The 18,442-nt window shown below is 38.0% G+C and overlaps 1 protein-coding gene and 1 long non-coding RNA gene across 9 annotated transcripts in view; one reads left to right on the top strand and one right to left on the bottom strand.

Moving 5' to 3' along the window:
* The window catches only part of LOC145452325 (uncharacterized), a 97,588-nt gene that overhangs the window by 40,755 nt on the left and 38,391 nt on the right, over window positions 1-18,442 (top strand). For all 6 annotated transcript variants that reach the window (XM_080330533.1, XM_080330535.1, XM_080330536.1 and 3 more), the window contains 3 exons: window positions 1,923-1,982; window positions 6,426-7,835; window positions 7,900-8,207. In XM_080330533.1, the coding sequence (XP_080186659.1) occupies window positions 1,923-1,982; window positions 6,426-7,835; window positions 7,900-8,207 (1,778 nt within the window). The remainder of the gene's footprint in view (window positions 1-1,922; window positions 1,983-6,425; window positions 7,836-7,899; window positions 8,208-18,442) is intronic.
* On the bottom strand, window positions 8,781-16,447 carry LOC145452328 (uncharacterized). 3 transcript variants are annotated; one of them, XR_013919302.1, is made up of 7 exons: window positions 15,755-16,447; window positions 15,105-15,232; window positions 14,172-14,288; window positions 13,467-13,573; window positions 12,032-12,148; window positions 11,715-11,821; window positions 8,781-9,015 (listed from the first exon to the last, which is right to left on the bottom strand). It is a non-coding gene; the product is annotated as an uncharacterized LOC145452328 (long non-coding RNA). The 3 variants fall into 3 exon arrangements; XR_013919299.1 differs by having other exon boundaries at window positions 13,467-13,866; XR_013919300.1 differs by lacking the exons at window positions 13,467-13,573; window positions 14,172-14,288.

Here is an 18,442-nt window from a genome sequence, read left to right on the forward strand (position 1 = left end):
AGGGGCATTTATTAGAACCTTGTTTCCCGGGATGTTCGCATATGGGTCGAGTGCCGAGCTTCTAGTAAAGGAAATGAATGTTGTGAATCGGGTATTCAATTGTGTTTACATATCTTCCCGGCTGTTCTCTGTTAAGTTATGGTTTGTATGTTCCAGTTGGTGAAATAGATTCGATCGGAATTTAAGGCACAGATAAGGGTGCCTCGCCTCGATTGGCATTTCATTGCATGTTGCTTGGATTGCACAGATAGGTGTACTCACCTTACCCCCGTACCGCCTTGTTGTTGATTGATTCGATCTCTTTTAGATTCGTCTGCGGTGCGAAGAAGTACATATATGATCAGCTTCCTATAGAGTATTAAAAGAGTGTGGGCTGATGCGCCACAATCTGTCCCTGTTAATAGTTTGAAAAAGTCCATGCGTTTAATGCATTTTCCTTATATATAGTCGATGTAGGGAGTCGTCTGTCAAAATTAACATCAGGGTACTTGTATATGCGTTCGTAAGAGATCTTGTTGTTTCCTACAAATAAATCGGGATAAACTATTTTTCTTTTTCTCATGAAAAGTAAAGTCACTGACTTTTTTGGAGATTGTGAATCCCCAGGTGTCACTCCATCGTGTGTATGTCACCCAGGTGTCACACCATTGTGTCAAGACTCGTTTGCAATTCAGAGGACACCTTTTCGATATCCATCCCTAATTCCCTTATAGCAGTGGTTCCCAACCTTTCTCCACCCACGTACCATAGTGAGGTTTTATGCAGTGATCGCGTACCACCTACACACAACCTACCGCTCCTCTCCACACTGTATCATATGCTTTCTCGATATCGAGAAATACTGCTATTGCTGATAGGGTTGCATTTACAACAAATGGTTGTTTAAAACACAGAGGCCTATAATTTTTTTTGATTGTATAATTATGCCATAATTGTGTAACTAATTTCCCAAAAACATGTTGGATGAGCCTACGGACGTCTACGCCCCGATATTGCCGACGCATACGATATAGGATGGTTGGAAACCTCTAAATCAGTGGTTCTCAACCTTTTTTAGACATGCCCCCCTTAATGATAGTGAAAAATTTCATGTGCCCCTTATCGTCATTAGGGTGGAGTGAAAACGATCGAAAAAAGGGGGTTCTTAAATCCCGGCAAATGACCTAAAACAGCTAGCACAGGGTTTACACCTGAATATATAGCTATGACAGCAGCCTATAGATTGCGAAGACGCAATGCCCTTTATACGGGTCACCTATATCTTTAGTATCACGTAGAGGTGCCAGTGTGCAACAATTTGTCATAATACAGTGTCCAGTTCTTCTGTCGTATGCAGCTATCACTTTTAAATTGTCAGGCAGAGATGCCAGTGTACGACAATTAGTGATAACAGTGTCCAGTTCTTCCGTCGTATTCAGCTACTGTTCAGGCGTAGCTCACATACAGCTTTAATTCCATCGTATGATTACCTTTCAGGCGTAACTCATACAGCTTTCAACCAGTAATTAGTACTAATTAGTATCCAATCAAGCTAATCAATCTTAATACAACCAACCGTTTTCGTAAAAGGAGCTAATGTCATCTATATATCCAGTTGTCAATTTCGATACTCTATGACATCATCGTTGAAACGTCATGGCTTGAAAAACAATAAAAACATGTTTAAAACAAGGGCCTTGTTTACACATGTTTGTTTTAAATGTAACCCTAATTGCTGATCGACCGTTATGTATTGCTTTTTGACGGACTCAAACAAGCCCAGAACATGATCAACTGTACGTCACGTCTATCGCGACGGATCCCGCATTGTGATATTTCAAGAACTTTCTAACTTTCGAGATGCCAGGATAGTCGACTATATATCATAGTTTCCATGACCTTTCAGAAATGATATTTTATGCATGACCGTGTGTGATTTTCAGGTAATATTAATCGACCGGAAGAGACTACATGGACAACGAGATTGATTGAAAGAATATCGGGTATGTTAGGTCCTATAGCACATGAAAAATGTATGGCTATTCCTCAAATATCCGGTGTTTCGCCGTCTTTTTTCAACTTTTTTGACGACGATCCAAATGCCAACGCTGAATCGCAAAAACGTTTGACCAGTTTTATTTTGGAACAATGTCACGTCTTCCTATATTATATCTGTTTCTCGCATGCCAGCATCGTATTCACGGTGGAGTTCAAGTTGGAAATATAAATTCTCTCCCGAATTTAAAACGTCCTCATTTCGGTTATGTTTAGAGAACAGATGATATTTGGCATATAGAACATATTCGGTTTGAGATTGAAACGACTTTTCATTGTTATCAGTTCATTTCGAGACTATATAGTAGGATATATCGCGTTATAAATTTCGGTATTTTAGTTGTATAAAAGATTTCGACCCGGAATATAGGCCTATATCCAGAATCAAACTGCTATGACCTTGCGCTGGTCTTAATGATGTTTACAGTAAAAAGGCATCACATAAACCTCTGTCACTGGTATAAATTTAAAAAAAAACTGGAACAATCAGACAAATTCGGGCCAAGCTAAAGACAGAATATACAGTGCGAGCGATTTCAAACAGTGCTGATCTCAATTCGGTTGAAGCGGGATGGATTGATCGAATTATTATTCAGGATAACACAAGCAATATCGAAAGTTTAGATCTATTTCTGATGTGATTCGCTCAAAAATATAGTCATAGTATCGAATTGCACTTGGGCAACACAAAGCTTTTCAGCAGACTCTGATGAGACGTAGTGGCATATATAATGTGACAATGTATAAGTCTCCAAAATAGGAGAAGAAACGGCAGCTTCTGTCTCCCTGCTATGACAACATACGCCTAACAGCAACAAAAATAAGTACGATTATATGACAACTGGAAGTTAATTCTGAAGTAACCAACTATGGTCCGGCAGGGTCATATGCCGTATGCCGTTAAAAAGGGTGTGCATTAAACTCGGACTGAGGTGTGTTGATGTGTATTGACGGTACTTCGGCAAGTCGTAATATTGTACCATAAAGAAGGCATAATTGCAATTCATTACACTGGTCAACAAAATGAAAAAAAATATTTTAGGCAGAACATCTGAGAGCCGTTTCTGGGGTTTTTGAGGTTGCTGATTACGAATATCACATTAGTTTTGACAGATTGGCTCTCTGTCAGAAGATATTTATACCCCTAAAAAAGCCCAAAATTACTGTATTTACCCTTTAATATTTCACTTGGTGGGAAGAAAATCGTAGTTTTTTTCTAATTTTATACTTCGCATAAATGGCTAATTGACTATGAAGAACCCTCGTGTCATTTTCAGTCATTCTATCAATATTAACATTGCATGATGCGAAATATTTGCTGGTCAAAAAAGCAGTTAGTCAAGCCTAAAAATTGTACTTTTCCAAAACGGAAATTCATCTTCTCCTGTATCAATTGGTCATTCTACCAAGATTAAAGAAAAGTATAAAACTATAAAATTTGTCCTTGAAAGGCTTAACTACAATACTTATATGTGTCTCATTTCTTTTGACTGGTAAATGGATAATTTTCCACAGAGTCAACGAAGTGGGTATACCTAGTAACCCTATTAAAAGAAGCTGAAATCTGGTATCTGGTATATTCGAATACCGATGAAAGATTCCAATTTCACATTAGGAGGAGTTCACAGCATCTAATTTCTCGTAAGATGTAGTATATAAAACTTTTTAGCTGATCACAAAGCACCCAACTACAAATAGTTGGTCGAAAATTCGTATATGCATATCGAAAAGTTGGAACAAACATGAGCATAAAAGTTCAATTCCTGTTCAGTCATCTTGATATATTTCCCGATCATCATGTTGATTTGCAAGGGGAGAGGTTCTAACAAGACATCAGAACAACTATAGAAAGATACCAGGGCAGATGAGATGAACTATTGATCATATTATGTCAGACCGTTGCCGGAACCTTTCGAGAAACTGCACTAAATAGCTTACAGGCGAAAATCGTACAAAAAAACAATTTCGATTTAAGTTATATCAATAATATTGCATTCCAACTGATTATTTCAAATTTACAATAGGTGGTTGACGCAAAATTGATTGAATTAATGCCACGTTATTTGAGTATCTAGGTAACTACTTCTATACATGACTGGAGTTTATTTATGTACATGATATCCGTGAAAGTCTGTAACTATGATAAATCTAATACCCCAAAATATAGTGCTGTTGCTGTATTTTGATTTAATATAGTCTTCTGTGTGTAAAAATAACAAGTAGATTGAATTTCTAAACTATATAGTACCACTAAGCCGATTTTCTATCTAGTCACTACCGCGAAAACGGGAGATTTTGGTCAAAACGGCCCCATGGGTTGTCTCCACAACAAGAGCCAATTTGAAAAAAACTAAGGTCATATTCGGAATCAGTGCCCTTCAGAACCCCCAAAACCACTCTTACTTTGTCTGCCTAAAAATATGTGTTGACCAGTGCTATCAATTATCAACTGTCAGGGGAAGTATACGGCCGGTACCACTGCAGCGAATCGTGGTGGATTGAGGATTCGCAGCACAGCGATTTTGCCCCCACAGTTAGACCTTGATCCACTATCGGATCTTGTCACAAGCTTCCACTAGATTTTAGTGAAGTCGTACCGTTGTCGTACCGATTACAATGTGGCAGAAAAACATGCACGACACCTCCTGTTTTCAAGGATTATTACCTTGAAAGTATTTAATACACTGGCCAACCAAAAAAAAAAAAAAACTTCCGGCAATAAAAGATAGGAACGTTTCTAGAGTATATCAGGAGCATTATGCTCAAAAATGCTATCAGGTTTTGCAAATCGACTCTTGGTTTCAAGATATTAGCGAATTTAGGTATTTTTATTATTATATTTGTTTGATTTCCAATTCGGTTTCATTTCATACCAACAGCCTATCTTAAATGTATTGGTAAGTCTATCTACACTAAAACCACAGGAATGAGCAGAACGTAAACTCAAAATGAGATCAGCTAAACGAAGCTGCTGTACATATATCCATTCTTTACGGAAAATCTAACCCCCAAAATGCCCCGTTTATTCGTATGTTCATATGATTCTACTAGCATATTGCAATGTATGAGACTAAACTTCTTATAGCATACCGCATTGAAAGTTGCATGAAGTGAACAATGAATAGCAGTAATTTGATAATAACAAACCAAGTATTTTTAGTCGTTGTTGTGGAGAGTTTAGCATTATGCGCTGTCTGTATAATTAGCCATCATATGAGTATCCCATCTACCTTGATATCTCCTTTCAAAGTATTTCATTCTTTTACTAAATTTCTCAACTAGTTCCCACTCATATTTCCGAGGTTTTCAGGAAAACGAACCTCGTGACTGAATTGATAGAGAAATTTTACGCTCATCCTTGATCCATGAGCGGCATAGGTTTTAAGCATTACTTCTACAAAATCCGCAAAGTTGCTTGCTTTTGTGGTACTGAGAAATCCTTTTCAAGTTGCAACGAATGAGTGGCAAGCTGTCTTTTTAACTTCAGTCAGATGTGATGAAAAGGAGGAGTTTGCGTGCAAATAGCGATAAAGCAGTCAATGTTGGACTATGGCCGTGGGTTGTTGTTTTGATCCAGCCCGACCTGCCCTGATAAGTCACTCATTAGGACCCGACAATCATCATGGTGATTCTTTATTTGGCTTGCGCCAAACTACGGAGATTCATAATATCATAGATTTGACTTCACGCCTCGAGTCCATAAACGTGAAGCTTCAGTGTAAGGCTTTTAGACCATTTGAGGTCCCTGCCTAAATGTTAATGATGGATGGAAAATGACATGAACCGATCTGCGGGACAATTTACCTATCCAGCTTGATAAACCTATGTTACTCACTACGATAGATATTTTCATGATATTCGTAGTAAGCCACAATATCTTTAAAACTAGAGCCGATCTAGCAAAAAGTAATGGCATTTTTGAACTCAGAGCCCCTGGTACACCCCTAAGTATATCTAACATACCATGCGTTACTTTTCATTGAACTCCGTTACCAAACGGCTCATTGTTAAAGATATCCTTGGTCGTCTTAGCACTTCTCATTTTTTTGGCATTGCATCGAGGTCCGTATGTGTTACGGGTCTCCTCTGGGATTCAACTGTGATCTCAACATCAGTATCACTCTGAAACAGCTAAAAAGAATCCAACGTGTTTAAAGGTCCATCACCGATATCAATTGAGAAATTTTAGATAATAGGGATTAAAAATAGGGATTAAGAATCTAGTTGTGTGCTTTTTTCGAGGGCTTCGTGGCTCAAATTTGCGTCTTAACAAAAGCTATATGACACTATACTGGTATAGAAGATGTATATTGTACCACATTTGACAGCATACATGCCGAAGAAAGCAAATGAACTATCTGTTAAATGAATTCCAAAATAAAACTCTTCAGGACGAAATGAAAGAAGATTCGTCCAAAAGGTTAATGCGTACTCGTGGAGAAACGTTCAGGGTGAAGTTTTGGAGAAATTTGAAGATCTGACAGAACCTGAGAAAGAATTCTATCCAAGAATGAAGACTGGCTTCAAATTATTCAAAGGCGATTATGTTCCACAGACGGGTTTTAGCGCCCATTGCAACCCTCAAAGAGGAAGTTACATATTTCTTGAGCACTTCGTTAACCGAATACAAGAGCGACAGCAAAAACCCTACGTCATTATTGGACAACCAGGAAGCGGAAAGACGATTTTATTGAAACGTTTAGCTAAGAATTTTTTGATTTCAAGCAGACTTGACGCGAGTAAGAAAGATTCTTTTTGGGAGAGACTCGTCAGTATTTTTAAGAATAAATCTCGAACATATCACGCAGTATTGCATATGAATGTCCGGGACATGCCATATAAAGATAGTACCTGTTTGGCAGAACTTATTTTCAATCCATCTGTGACGTCGTTGACTAAGGACGAAATGACATACGGTCTACAGGCAATCCTCAATGGTAGGATCAATATTATAATGATATTTGACGGATTAGATCAAGCTTCTTGGGAACCGCGAGGAAACTTCAAGGTGGGCCCATGGGAGCGGACCAGTACACCGATGATATTTGGAAACATATTGATGGGTCATCTTTTGCCACATGTGCCAATCGTAATATCTTCAAGGGAGCATTCAATTGCTCTATTAGCCAATGAATTGCGACCGACTTTTGTTGCCGCTTTGGTGGGATTTAGTGAGTCGGATGCAAGAAGCATGTATTGCCAAATAATGGGCGAAAACTCGGAGCGAGATTGGGACGAATTGCGCGAATGCAATCCCGGTTTGCATTACATGTGCCTTACCCCATTATTCCTTATTTTCTATATGTTGACAAAGAAACATGACCCGGATGATCCACCCGATTGCGCCACGGAGGTCATGATTAGAATAATTGAAATTTTTGTCGAAAGTGAAAATACTAGACAAATAAACAAATCAACAAATTTGAAGGAAATAATCAGTAATCTAAAAAGGATGGCTTTTCAAGGCATGATTGAGCAACGTGTTGTGTTTACGAAGGACGATTTGAACAAATTCAATGTTCGATACGATGAAGTCAGTGACATTATTATTCAAGTACCTGGTTTTTCGATTCTAGGCCAGAAAATCCTAGACGGGATGTATCGATTTTTCTTTGGTCACCAAACACTGCAGGAAATATTTGCGGCTCTGTATGTGACCGAAATGAGCCTGAAACAGTTCAAAAGCATTGTCGACATCGAGTATGCAAAGTCCTATTGGTCAGTTGTTCGCAGTTTCACGAGTGGGATTTTGAACAATGAGCGGATAACTCGGAGGATCAGCTCATTCATCTCAGAACGAAGTTAGTTATGATGCGATTTCACTGTGCTATAGCGATAACATAAGACTGACATGCTATTTTACAGAAGAAGAGCATGAGAAGCGCGATTATCTGATGTGGAGATTAGAAATGCATCTCACATCGCAGCTTTCCACTACTGAAAGGCTCGACGTATTCGTAGCTCTAAAGGAAGCGAATGCGTTAGATTCTCTTCGTGGACACGCAGCGAACCTCGATTTTTCAAACTCGCCTCTTACTCTGGCATCTTTAAACATTCTTTGTTTCGTGCTGAAGCATACCGGCGAAGTTACGCATCTTTCCATGGCTAACTGCGGTATGGATGACGAACTTCTCAAAGAGTTCGCCAAACACACCAAGGGATTAGGAATAACTGTAAGTAGAAGTCCGTAGTCCAACCAAAAATATAAGTAGTCGAATGAAATTCAATTATTATCCTGACACAAAGCCAAACTAGAGAAAGCATGGACAATAATGTGAGTATAGAAAATCACACTTGCGACTGCATTCGATGCTACTCGATAGGAATAAAACAAATCTTCACCAGTAAACTTTATTATGATGATGAAACAATGCCGATGCGGTAACAATCGACAATACACTTATATGAGGCCATGCCAGCTTCACAGTTTCTTGTATTTTGGTACAATTGCGTGCTTGTTGTGGGACAAATGGCACAAAAAATGCCGTTTAAGCCCTTGCTGCATGACATAGTACTGTATACACTCTTAGCGAAAAGAGTGGTTATACTCACCCCAAAAGGTGGTACACGAAAACAGAACTTACGTAACCCTGCCGGTGTGAATGACCAGAATCCACCCCATTCCTTGCGGTGCATATCGGATATCTCACCCTAGCCATTAGAATTGATTGGGGCGGAATTTCAATATATACACCCCACTTGAAATCCTGCATCTTCTTCCAAATGGCACGCTATTGCAAATAAACTTTCTTGATTGCATATATTCGATATCAATTGAACCATAATAACATAAAATGGAAACATATTTCGTGAAATAACAAAAACAGAGATCCCAGCGACGGAGAAAAAATTCACTGAAAATACTGCTCGAAGAACATTGCCCATGTAGTATTGGAAAGTCGCCTCCTCCAGGTTTCCGAAAAACACTCTTGTACGGCGAAGGCTGAGTCACTATCTTCAGCAAGAACTTGTGGCATCATCCTGAAATCAAAATGCATATTCACAACCCAAATAACAGGCACATATGCTAACATGCATAACTTAATGAAAGACCACAAAAATAGAAGCCATTACAAAGTATATATATTTTCACAAAGTACTTATAAAAAATCAGATGTTACACTTGCTAAGGAATTGCAGCACAGACTGTGGTCCGATAGGGTGAACGTACCGCTATAGGAAACATGTTCACACACGATCACTGTATGTGTGGGCAATTAGGCATCGACAAGATGGAAATTGATGGATAGTTTTCATGCAAGCCGCATGTAACAGGCAGACTTGGACAACTAGAAAACGTTCCCTTTTTCCAAATTGGATTGGAATTATATTACAACTACAAGTTTTTTTTTCGAATTAGAGTAGAAATAAAATTTGAGCTACACAGTTGGAAATTAGATTAAAATTATAATTCTACCTAACAGTTTTTTTCAAATTAGATTAGAATTAGAATTACTGAAATCGCCAAAAGTTGAATCAAACTCCGTTATCATCAAATCATAGTTCATCTTATGAGCATGAGAATAGCAAATGTCTACTGTACAGTAGGGCTGTTCAAAAATGACTTTTTCTTTCAAATTCTACTGGCTACTTGATAAAATTGTTAGGTTACCTAATTGAAGCCTACACACCAAATTTGGTTTGATTCCAACCAGTAGCCGCATTGCTACAGGAGAAGAAATTTTTTTATTTATTATATGAAAATGAACGAAAAAAGATTTAAAATTTTCTGTTCACCCCATTAAATTGTTAGGTTGTCTATAGCAACAATGCTCAACCGATTTGGCTCAATTCCAACCAGTGGAAGCGGAGTTATTGCCGTCACAAAATTTTGGATTTGAATAAAATAGTATTTACGGTGAACGATTCTTTAATCATTTATGACTGTTGTGCCCACCGTAAATACTATTTTATTCAAATCCAAATTTTTCGAAATCAATAACTCCGCTTCGGCTGGTTTGATTTGAGGCAAATTTGGTGGGCTTTGTTTCTATAGACAACCTTACAATTTCATGGGTGAACAGAAAATTTTGAATTTTTTTACTAATTTTTAAATAATAAATAAAATAACTTTCTTCTCCTGTAGCAATGCGGCTACTGGTTGGAATTGAACCAAATTTGGTGTTTAGGATTCAATTCCGTAATCCAACAATTTTACCAAGTAGCCAGAAGAATTTGAGAATAAAGATTCATTTTTAACACCCCTACTGTACAGCAAGCTTGGCTTGTTTCGCACTATACAGTTCTCCTGTAGCATTTCCAGGAAAACCAGACATTAGATTAGACTTAAAATTAGACCATAGAAAGATTTCATACATTCGATTAGAATTGGAATTAGAGCATAGAAACATTTCACAAATTAGAATAGCTTCAATTAGGATAATTAGACAACTAGAATACTAGCAACACCGCCTATATCAGAAATAACTGAATACATTTTTGAAGATTCTTGCTGTTAGTAGTGTCACATGCCATTAGTAATTTTATATTAGTTGCGAAGATTCATATCGCAATTTTCAAGGTAGAATCCTCTGAAAATTTGCGTACCATACTTGACTATTTTTCCAACATTTCGTATTCTACTTCCACTTGGCGTAGTTTTGACTTGTATTGGGAACTGTTGCATATCTACTTGTAATCGAGTATAAATTGAAGTTGGTATGTTTACATCGACTTGAGTAGCAACGCTGGTAACTTTGACCATCTCTGCTTTGGTTTACCTCATAGATGCGACTACGAAAGTTGACATCAGGTGTCATTACTGGGGCAATTTTTTTGACATGTCAAAAAAAGTCAAAATTAGGTCAAAATTGTAGCGTTAGGTCAAAATTTGTCAAAATTGTTTACAAAATTTGTCAAAATTGTTTACAAAGTCAAACATTTTTTGACCTCTGCATTTCGTTTGTATCGTAGATTTTGCGCTTTCGGTGAACTTATCATTTGCCATTTTACAGCTTGTAGCCTACTTTATAGGCCTACCGTTGTAAACGGACCATCGTCTGCTCATTGTGAATCATAAAGGGTCAAAGGAAACAAATATGGACATGGTTTTATGGTCAACGTACCACAATATCCTAGCTGAAGCAAGAATGCTTGGACATTGCATGGTTCTTATATCAAGAAGCGCAAGCTTAAAAATTGTGATATAGACAACATTGTCAGAATGAAGCAACACGGTTTGTCACCAGCACTGTGCACAAAACTTGAGTGTTGTCAGTCAACAAATGCTGCTGTTGAACGTTCTTTCTCCGTTCTTGGCAAGCTACGTAGTAAGGACATACACTTTCTACCCGAGAATGTAGGAAAGGATCTTTCGTTGTACTACAACAAATTTTAATTATTTCCACCAGAATACGTAATGTAACTACTGGAATTCTTCATAGGGCCAGATTTCGTTAAAATACTAGTTTTTCATGTAAAAATCTGTCAGTTTTTGAGCCAAAAACGTTTTTTCAGGCCAATCTACTTTGTAAGGACAGACAGTTCCAACCAGAAATGAAGATAAGTAGTACAATTTTAACATTATATGCGAAAACACCTAATTTGCATACGTGAGGTCATAATTTGGTCAAATTTCAGTTTTTAAGTCAAAAAAGGTCAAAATTTAGATTTTTTAGGTCAAAATCTTCCATGTTTTAGGTAAAAAAAAATTGCCCTGGTCATTACCAAAGTTGTCATACCTGCTGGCTTGATAACGAGTCTTTCAGTTTTCGCAGCAAACTTCTAAACTCGGTTAGTTCCTATGATATAATCTTGCTCTTGCAGCATGCAGTCTTTAAGCAGCATCCTAAAATTAGAAGAAAATCAGAGAAAGAGATGCATGGACTTGATTTAAATTTGACTACTTGGTATTAATGCAAAACACGAAACGTTTTCTAGTTGGGCAATACTGACTTTCAGAATGGATTCAAAGCGACCGCAGATACAGGTCTGATTAGAAAACCTTGACTTGCCTTATACATGGAAATTAGCAAATTAGCTGGATGCTAATGATTACCTTGCAATTTGTGCTGTTTGATAACGATCCATCACTGTTTCGCAGCATACGGTTTTATGGTTCAATGCGACGTCGACTTGGTTGAAATGCCCTGACATGATCTTGTATAGTAGCATCCTAAAATTGAAATAATAACCATGAGGTATAAACTTTTAGTTGACAATTTGGATTGGATTCTAGACTCATCTGATATGTGCGCTGGGGGTCTTCAAAAATGGATTTTTTTCTCAAATCGTACTGGCTACTTGATAAAATTGTAAGGTTACCTAATTTAAGCCTGCACGCCAAATTTGGTTCGATTCCAACCGGTAGCCGCATTGCTACAGGAGAAGAAAGTTTTTTATTGATTATATGAAAATGAATAAAAGAAGATTTGAAATTTTCTGTTCACCCCATTAAATTGTTAGGTTTTCTATAGAAACATTGCTCAACCGATTTGGCTCAATTCCAACTAGTGGAAGCGGAGTTATTGCCGTTGAAAAATATTGGATTTTAATATAATAGTATTTTTACGGTGACCGATTCTTTAATCAGTTATTACAGTTGTGCCCACCGTAAATACTATTTTATTCAAATCCAAATTTTTCGACATCAGTAACTGCGCTCCGGCTGGTTTGAATTGTGGCAAATTTGGTGGGCATCGTTTATAGACAACAATTTCATGGGTGAACAGAAAATTTTGACTCATTTTAATATAATAAATTAAAAAAACTTTCTTCTCCAGTAGCAATGCGGCTGCTGGTTGGAATCAAACCAAATTTAGTGTGCAAGCTTCAATAAGGTAACCTAACAATTTTATCAAGTAGCGAGTAGAATTTGAGAATAAAAAGTCATTTTTGAACACCCCTACTGCACCGCAAGCTTGGCTTGTTTCGCATTCTACAGTTCTCCTGTAGCCTTTTCAGGAAACCCAGACATTAGATTAGAATTAAAATTACCGTAGACCATAGAAAGATTTCATAAATTCAACTAGAATTAGAATTAGAGCATAGAAACATTTCACAAATTAGAATAGCTTCAATTAGTATAATTAGACAACTAGAATATCTAGTTGTCCAAGTCTAGCAACACCACCTGTACCAGGAATAACTGAATATATTTTTGAAGATTGTTCCTGTTAGTAGTGTCATATGCCATTAGTAATTCTATATTAGTCGCGAAGATTCATATTGCAATTTTCAAAGTACAAACTTCCGAAAAACTACTTACCATACTTGACTATTTTTCCGACATTTCGTATTCTACTTCCACTTGACGTAGTTTTGACTTGTATTGGGAACTCTTGCATCTACTTGTAATCGAGTATAAATTGACGGGGTATTTCTACATAGACTTGAGTAGCAACGCTAGTAACTTTGACCATCTCTGCTTTGGTTTACTTCATATATGCGACTACGAAAGTTGACATCAGATGTCGTTAACAAAGTTGTCATACCTGCTGGCTTGATAACGAGTCTTTCAGTTGTCGCAGCATACTCCTAAACTCGGTTAGTTCCAGTGATATAATCTTGCTCTTGGAGCATGCAGTCTTTAAGCAGCATCCTAAAATTTAAAAAATAATCAGAGAAAGAGATGCATGGACTTGATTTAAATTTGACTACTTGGTATTAATCCAAAACACGAAACGTTTTCTAGTTGGGCAATATTGACTTTCAGAATGGATTCAAAGCGACCGCAGATACAGGTCTGATTAGGAAACCTTGACTTGCCTTAGCCCAGTGGTTCCCAACCTTTTTCGACCCATCGCCCCCTTTTCAAGGTCAACACCGATCATCGCCCCCAAAATTTCGTGTACCGAAAATTGGGCATACAAACTGTAATCACCGGCGGGTTGACTAAAAAAAAAGGTCAAATTTTCGGCTCGATGTCTAATTAGACACACTTTTGTAACTAAATTTCTGTGGGTTGACTAAAAAAAAAGGTCAACCGTTTTGACGCGTCATCGCCCCCCTATCGCCCCTTCCTATTTTCGCCCCCCGTCGTTCCCTTTGTCCATTTTCGCCCCCCTGTCGCCCCCTTCGTCATTTTCGCTCCCCTAGACTGCCAAATCGCCCCCTGGGGGGCGATATCGCTCACGTTGGGAACCACTGCCTTAGCCTATACATGGAAATTTGCAAATTAGCTGAATGATAATGATTACCTTGGAATATAAGCTGTTTGATAACGATCCTTTACTGTTTCGCAGCACACGCTTCCACCGTTAAATGTGACGTCGATTTGGTTGAAATTCCATGATATTAGCTTGTATAGCAGCATCCTAAAATTGAAAAAATAACCATGAGGCATACGGTAAACGTTTAGTTGACAATTTGGATTGGATTCGAAAGGCCCACGACATCCGAAATGTGTACTGATGTTGTAGCCTTGACTTGCTTTATGCTTGTAAATAAGCGAGTTAAAGTACAATTTTGTAACTATCCTACGCATAGTATATTACTCACCAACAACATATTTGATTTCACATTCACAGAGTAAGAGTCTGCTACTAATAGCAATCAGTCCTTGAATCTAACAAAAAGCAGATTTGTGCATATGCACAGATCGTGTGTATGTCATATCATGAGTCAAGAAGTGCATATATTATGATTTGTTTATATTGATCGAAAGGATAGTTTGATAAACTTTGGCAAGGCTATGTTTGCCTCTTCATATTGGTCAAAACATTGAAGATCCAGCTAATCCGTGCATTGTTGCACACCGAGTTGACCGCAGTAGTGCGCATTGCTACTCAAGCCATAGATGTCAATTTCTACTCAATGACAAGCATATAGAAGTGGCTACGTCAAATCCATGTCAAGCTGCTTCAAATTAAAATAAATATATGAACAGAACTCAGAGAAGTAGTTTCAAAAGAAGTAGTCTGGTTGATGGGTCACATACTCTCAACAGATAGTCTGAGTTGGCCACTGCAAAATATGTTCAATGAGGTAAGCCTGTTCCTAGTCAAGTCTCTCATATTCATAGTGATAGCAATATAGCATCGTCATATTTTCACCCATGTCATAATATCATTAACATTTACTGGCCCCAATTTACGGGGATCGAAAGCTTTCATCAAATGTCCATTGCTCACCTCAGATACCATTGCTTCATATGCTTCAGCCCTTTGCTGTTTGTATGTTACACTTGTTTTCTCATGAGGAGAAATCAATAATTTCATTCTTCAAGAGACCCAAATTTGCGATCTTTGCCCATGCAAGTCTGAAGTAGAATAGATAATATGTTTACCTTCCTACCATAACATAACATAATATATAATGTGTATATAGCTCAGTGATAATGACAGGGTGATAGGCCTATAAACATAGCTCTGCATAGTCAGTGGTAGGCTACCCTTTACACTTAAACAGGTCGTGATGTGCTTTGGTAATCAATATAAGGACAATCGAGTCGATTTTTTTTCAATGCACTTACAAACGATGTCGCTCAAACCCAAATTACCGTAGTTTATAATCATAGTTTATGCTGGACCTGTCAACAGTATCTCCATTAGAGACATTGAGCTACTGTGTCTTGGAGATTGGTATCGGTACTGGGGATACAACAATTTATGTGAATTCAATGTATCGTCACTACCGGTACGTTTAAAATTCCAACTTGCTACATATAATTCTGTTCAGTACAGCTGCGACACTGAGTAACAGTCTGAATCGGATCTGTACTGGAAACGCAACGGAACAAATGTTCTTTACTACAATAGTACAGATACGAAATGTAACTCACCATCCAGATATTTTCAATCTCGAAAGAGGCTTTCTTCACAGATTCACGACGACTAATACGGTCAGTCGATAGCCAGTCTGGTCTCTTCAGCGCGGAAATACGGCATATAACGAAACATTTTACATAGCTGTAGCCAAACATAGCAGCAGCTGTTCTGGTGACGACGGTTTGTATATTCCATTATGATGTAACAATTGACTCACTGATGTAATAACTATATTGAAGTTAAGGATCTCCGGAATATTTGTATGTATACTATAATTGATTTATCGGAAATATGGATTTGATAGCTGTGAAGCTGCAGATTGCATCATAATAAGCTTCAAAAAGTCTTGCAGTACTAGATTTATCTTCATAGATCGAACCATTGATACGATCCGAAAGCTGTATGCGAATGGTCGGTTAGGCTTAGTGTGCAATTCATAAAGCTACCAAATAGTGAATAACACATCAATATAGATATGAAAATAACCAGGAAACTTTGCCCAATTTAGTCCCTCTTTCGCCCAATTCAATGATTGTTCCGTGACGTAACCTGGTGTTCCATTCTAATTTGAATTCTTGCTACGCCCATATTGCGTACTGCTCATATAAGTTTGTGGCTGAAATTTAACTCCTTCTAGTATTCCCAGCTCTAAATACCCTTAACCTGCATTATATTGTGGTTATACACTAATGCTGTGCGAAATAGGCCCGATATATTTTGTATATATAGGCTACGTACAATGTACATTGTACAATTGTGCATTTGACGTGACATGAAAGAAATTATAAACCAGTATCGTGACAACTTCATAATGTGTCGTATTTTTGCCACACACTTGAGATACATCGGCCACACTATAGTAGACAGGGTGAAATTTCAGCCAAAGTACGAGTACCGCAGTGCACGATAAATGTGAATTACAATATGATATTGCGGACTTAGCTATTATTCATTCATGTCAATGTAGCACACGAATGTTATGCAACGAATGCTTATTTGTCACTGAAGCTGAAACCATATGCGTAGGCGAATTTACTTGATCGAACCGGGTTAAATCCATAAAAACTGAACAATGGAACATTGCCGAAGCCTACCCAAGAAGCCTTAAAGACATGGACAACAATAAAGTGGGCAAAAACACGCATTTTCGGTGGATAATTCAACCCCAAAGAGAATATGTCCTACACGACCTACAGTTAGACACAGCAGAGAAGTTCTCAAGTGCCCATACAATGATCAGTACAGTGATTCGACTGAATTTTTAACAAGAATGCAGACTTGCCGCACCCCTGCCTGCTTAACCAGGCTTCTGACCGACACAGACTTAAAACTTCAACAGTAAAGTTTTGTGGAAGCGGCTAGCGCGGATTGAATCCCAAACTTCATATTTGTCTGACAAAAGGTGTAATCTTTAACAATTCACCCCAAATGCCAATGCTTGGGGTGTATATCTTATGGTATATGTGTGTAGGGGTGTGTTCGGCTCATTTCCACCAATAGCTTAGGTGTAAATGACAAATTTAGTACCCAATAGGTGTGATGACCCAAAACACACCCTACGCTAGGGTGTGAATTGCGAAAACACACCATTTTCGTTTACAGTGTAGGCTTTTAATCCTATGTTTATGTTAAACAGTAATACAGTATAGCACAGCCTATATATAATATCTTGGATCGCTTGGAAACAAAATACTGTACAATACAAATAGCCTGTATGTTTCATGCGAGCACTAAATAATACCGCAGTGTATAGCGCCGCTGCAATTCATTAATTGCGCCAGGGATGCAGTGATTAGAACAGAAATAGAATAGAAACGATATCTTCACGGCAAGCCTGGTTCTTTTTGTAGCAAGCATGTGAAGTGTTGCTTATCCCTTACTGTTTATCGTATTCATCGTGAAGGAGCACGAGAATATTTAGATTTTAGAGCAGGGGTGGCCAACTGGCCAACCTTCTTGCTCTCCACGGCCGCATTTCGATTACTCATGTAGCCCACGGCCGCGTTCCAGGGGATAGTCGTAATGAACTAACTGAACGCCAGATATCCATGTTCAACTGTCCATGTCCATTTCCGATGAGTTCCGGATTAATCTATTTATTGATATTGGCTTACTATACGCACCGAAGTCGCGACAGGTAATGTTATGAATAGATTCTAGGAATCGCTACGGCCGCGCCACGCGCGATATTTTTTGGATTCAAGGATGAATTTCGTCATTAATATTAGTATAGTTTCACATATTACTATCAAACATTTATACTTTCTCAGCCCATGTGCTCAGATTCACTGGTCGAGTTGATGGAAGGGGTGCTTTCGAAAATTTAGAGCAAGTTGTAAGTGATGATGCATCTTCAATTTGGCCAATTGTTATTAGTCACTTTGTTGGATGTTATTATTTGTTGACATCCCATCAGGATTGTCGGTATGTCGATATACTGGAAGGATATTGGAATCGCCCAAATGTACCAGAAACAAATTTCTTTCGTGAGGAGAGCACGATTCCAAGTTGATATTTCTATATGAGGCGCAACATTTCTCTCTGCTGCTCACATATGTACTGTGGGGCTCATATCGCAAATGGCGTTACAATATTATATTCAAAAAATGAAGTCGTATTTCATCGCGCCCAGCGCGAACAAAGTTTCTAAGACAATGAAAATCTTTCAAAAATTCAATTCGTAACTTCGATCTGCATGTCGA

The sequence above is a fragment of the Botryllus schlosseri genome, chromosome 12 (assembly GCF_051294905.1).
Source record: "Botryllus schlosseri isolate E-star chromosome 12, Bs_hap1, whole genome shotgun sequence".
Lineage (NCBI taxonomy): Eukaryota > Metazoa > Chordata > Ascidiacea > Stolidobranchia > Styelidae > Botryllus > Botryllus schlosseri.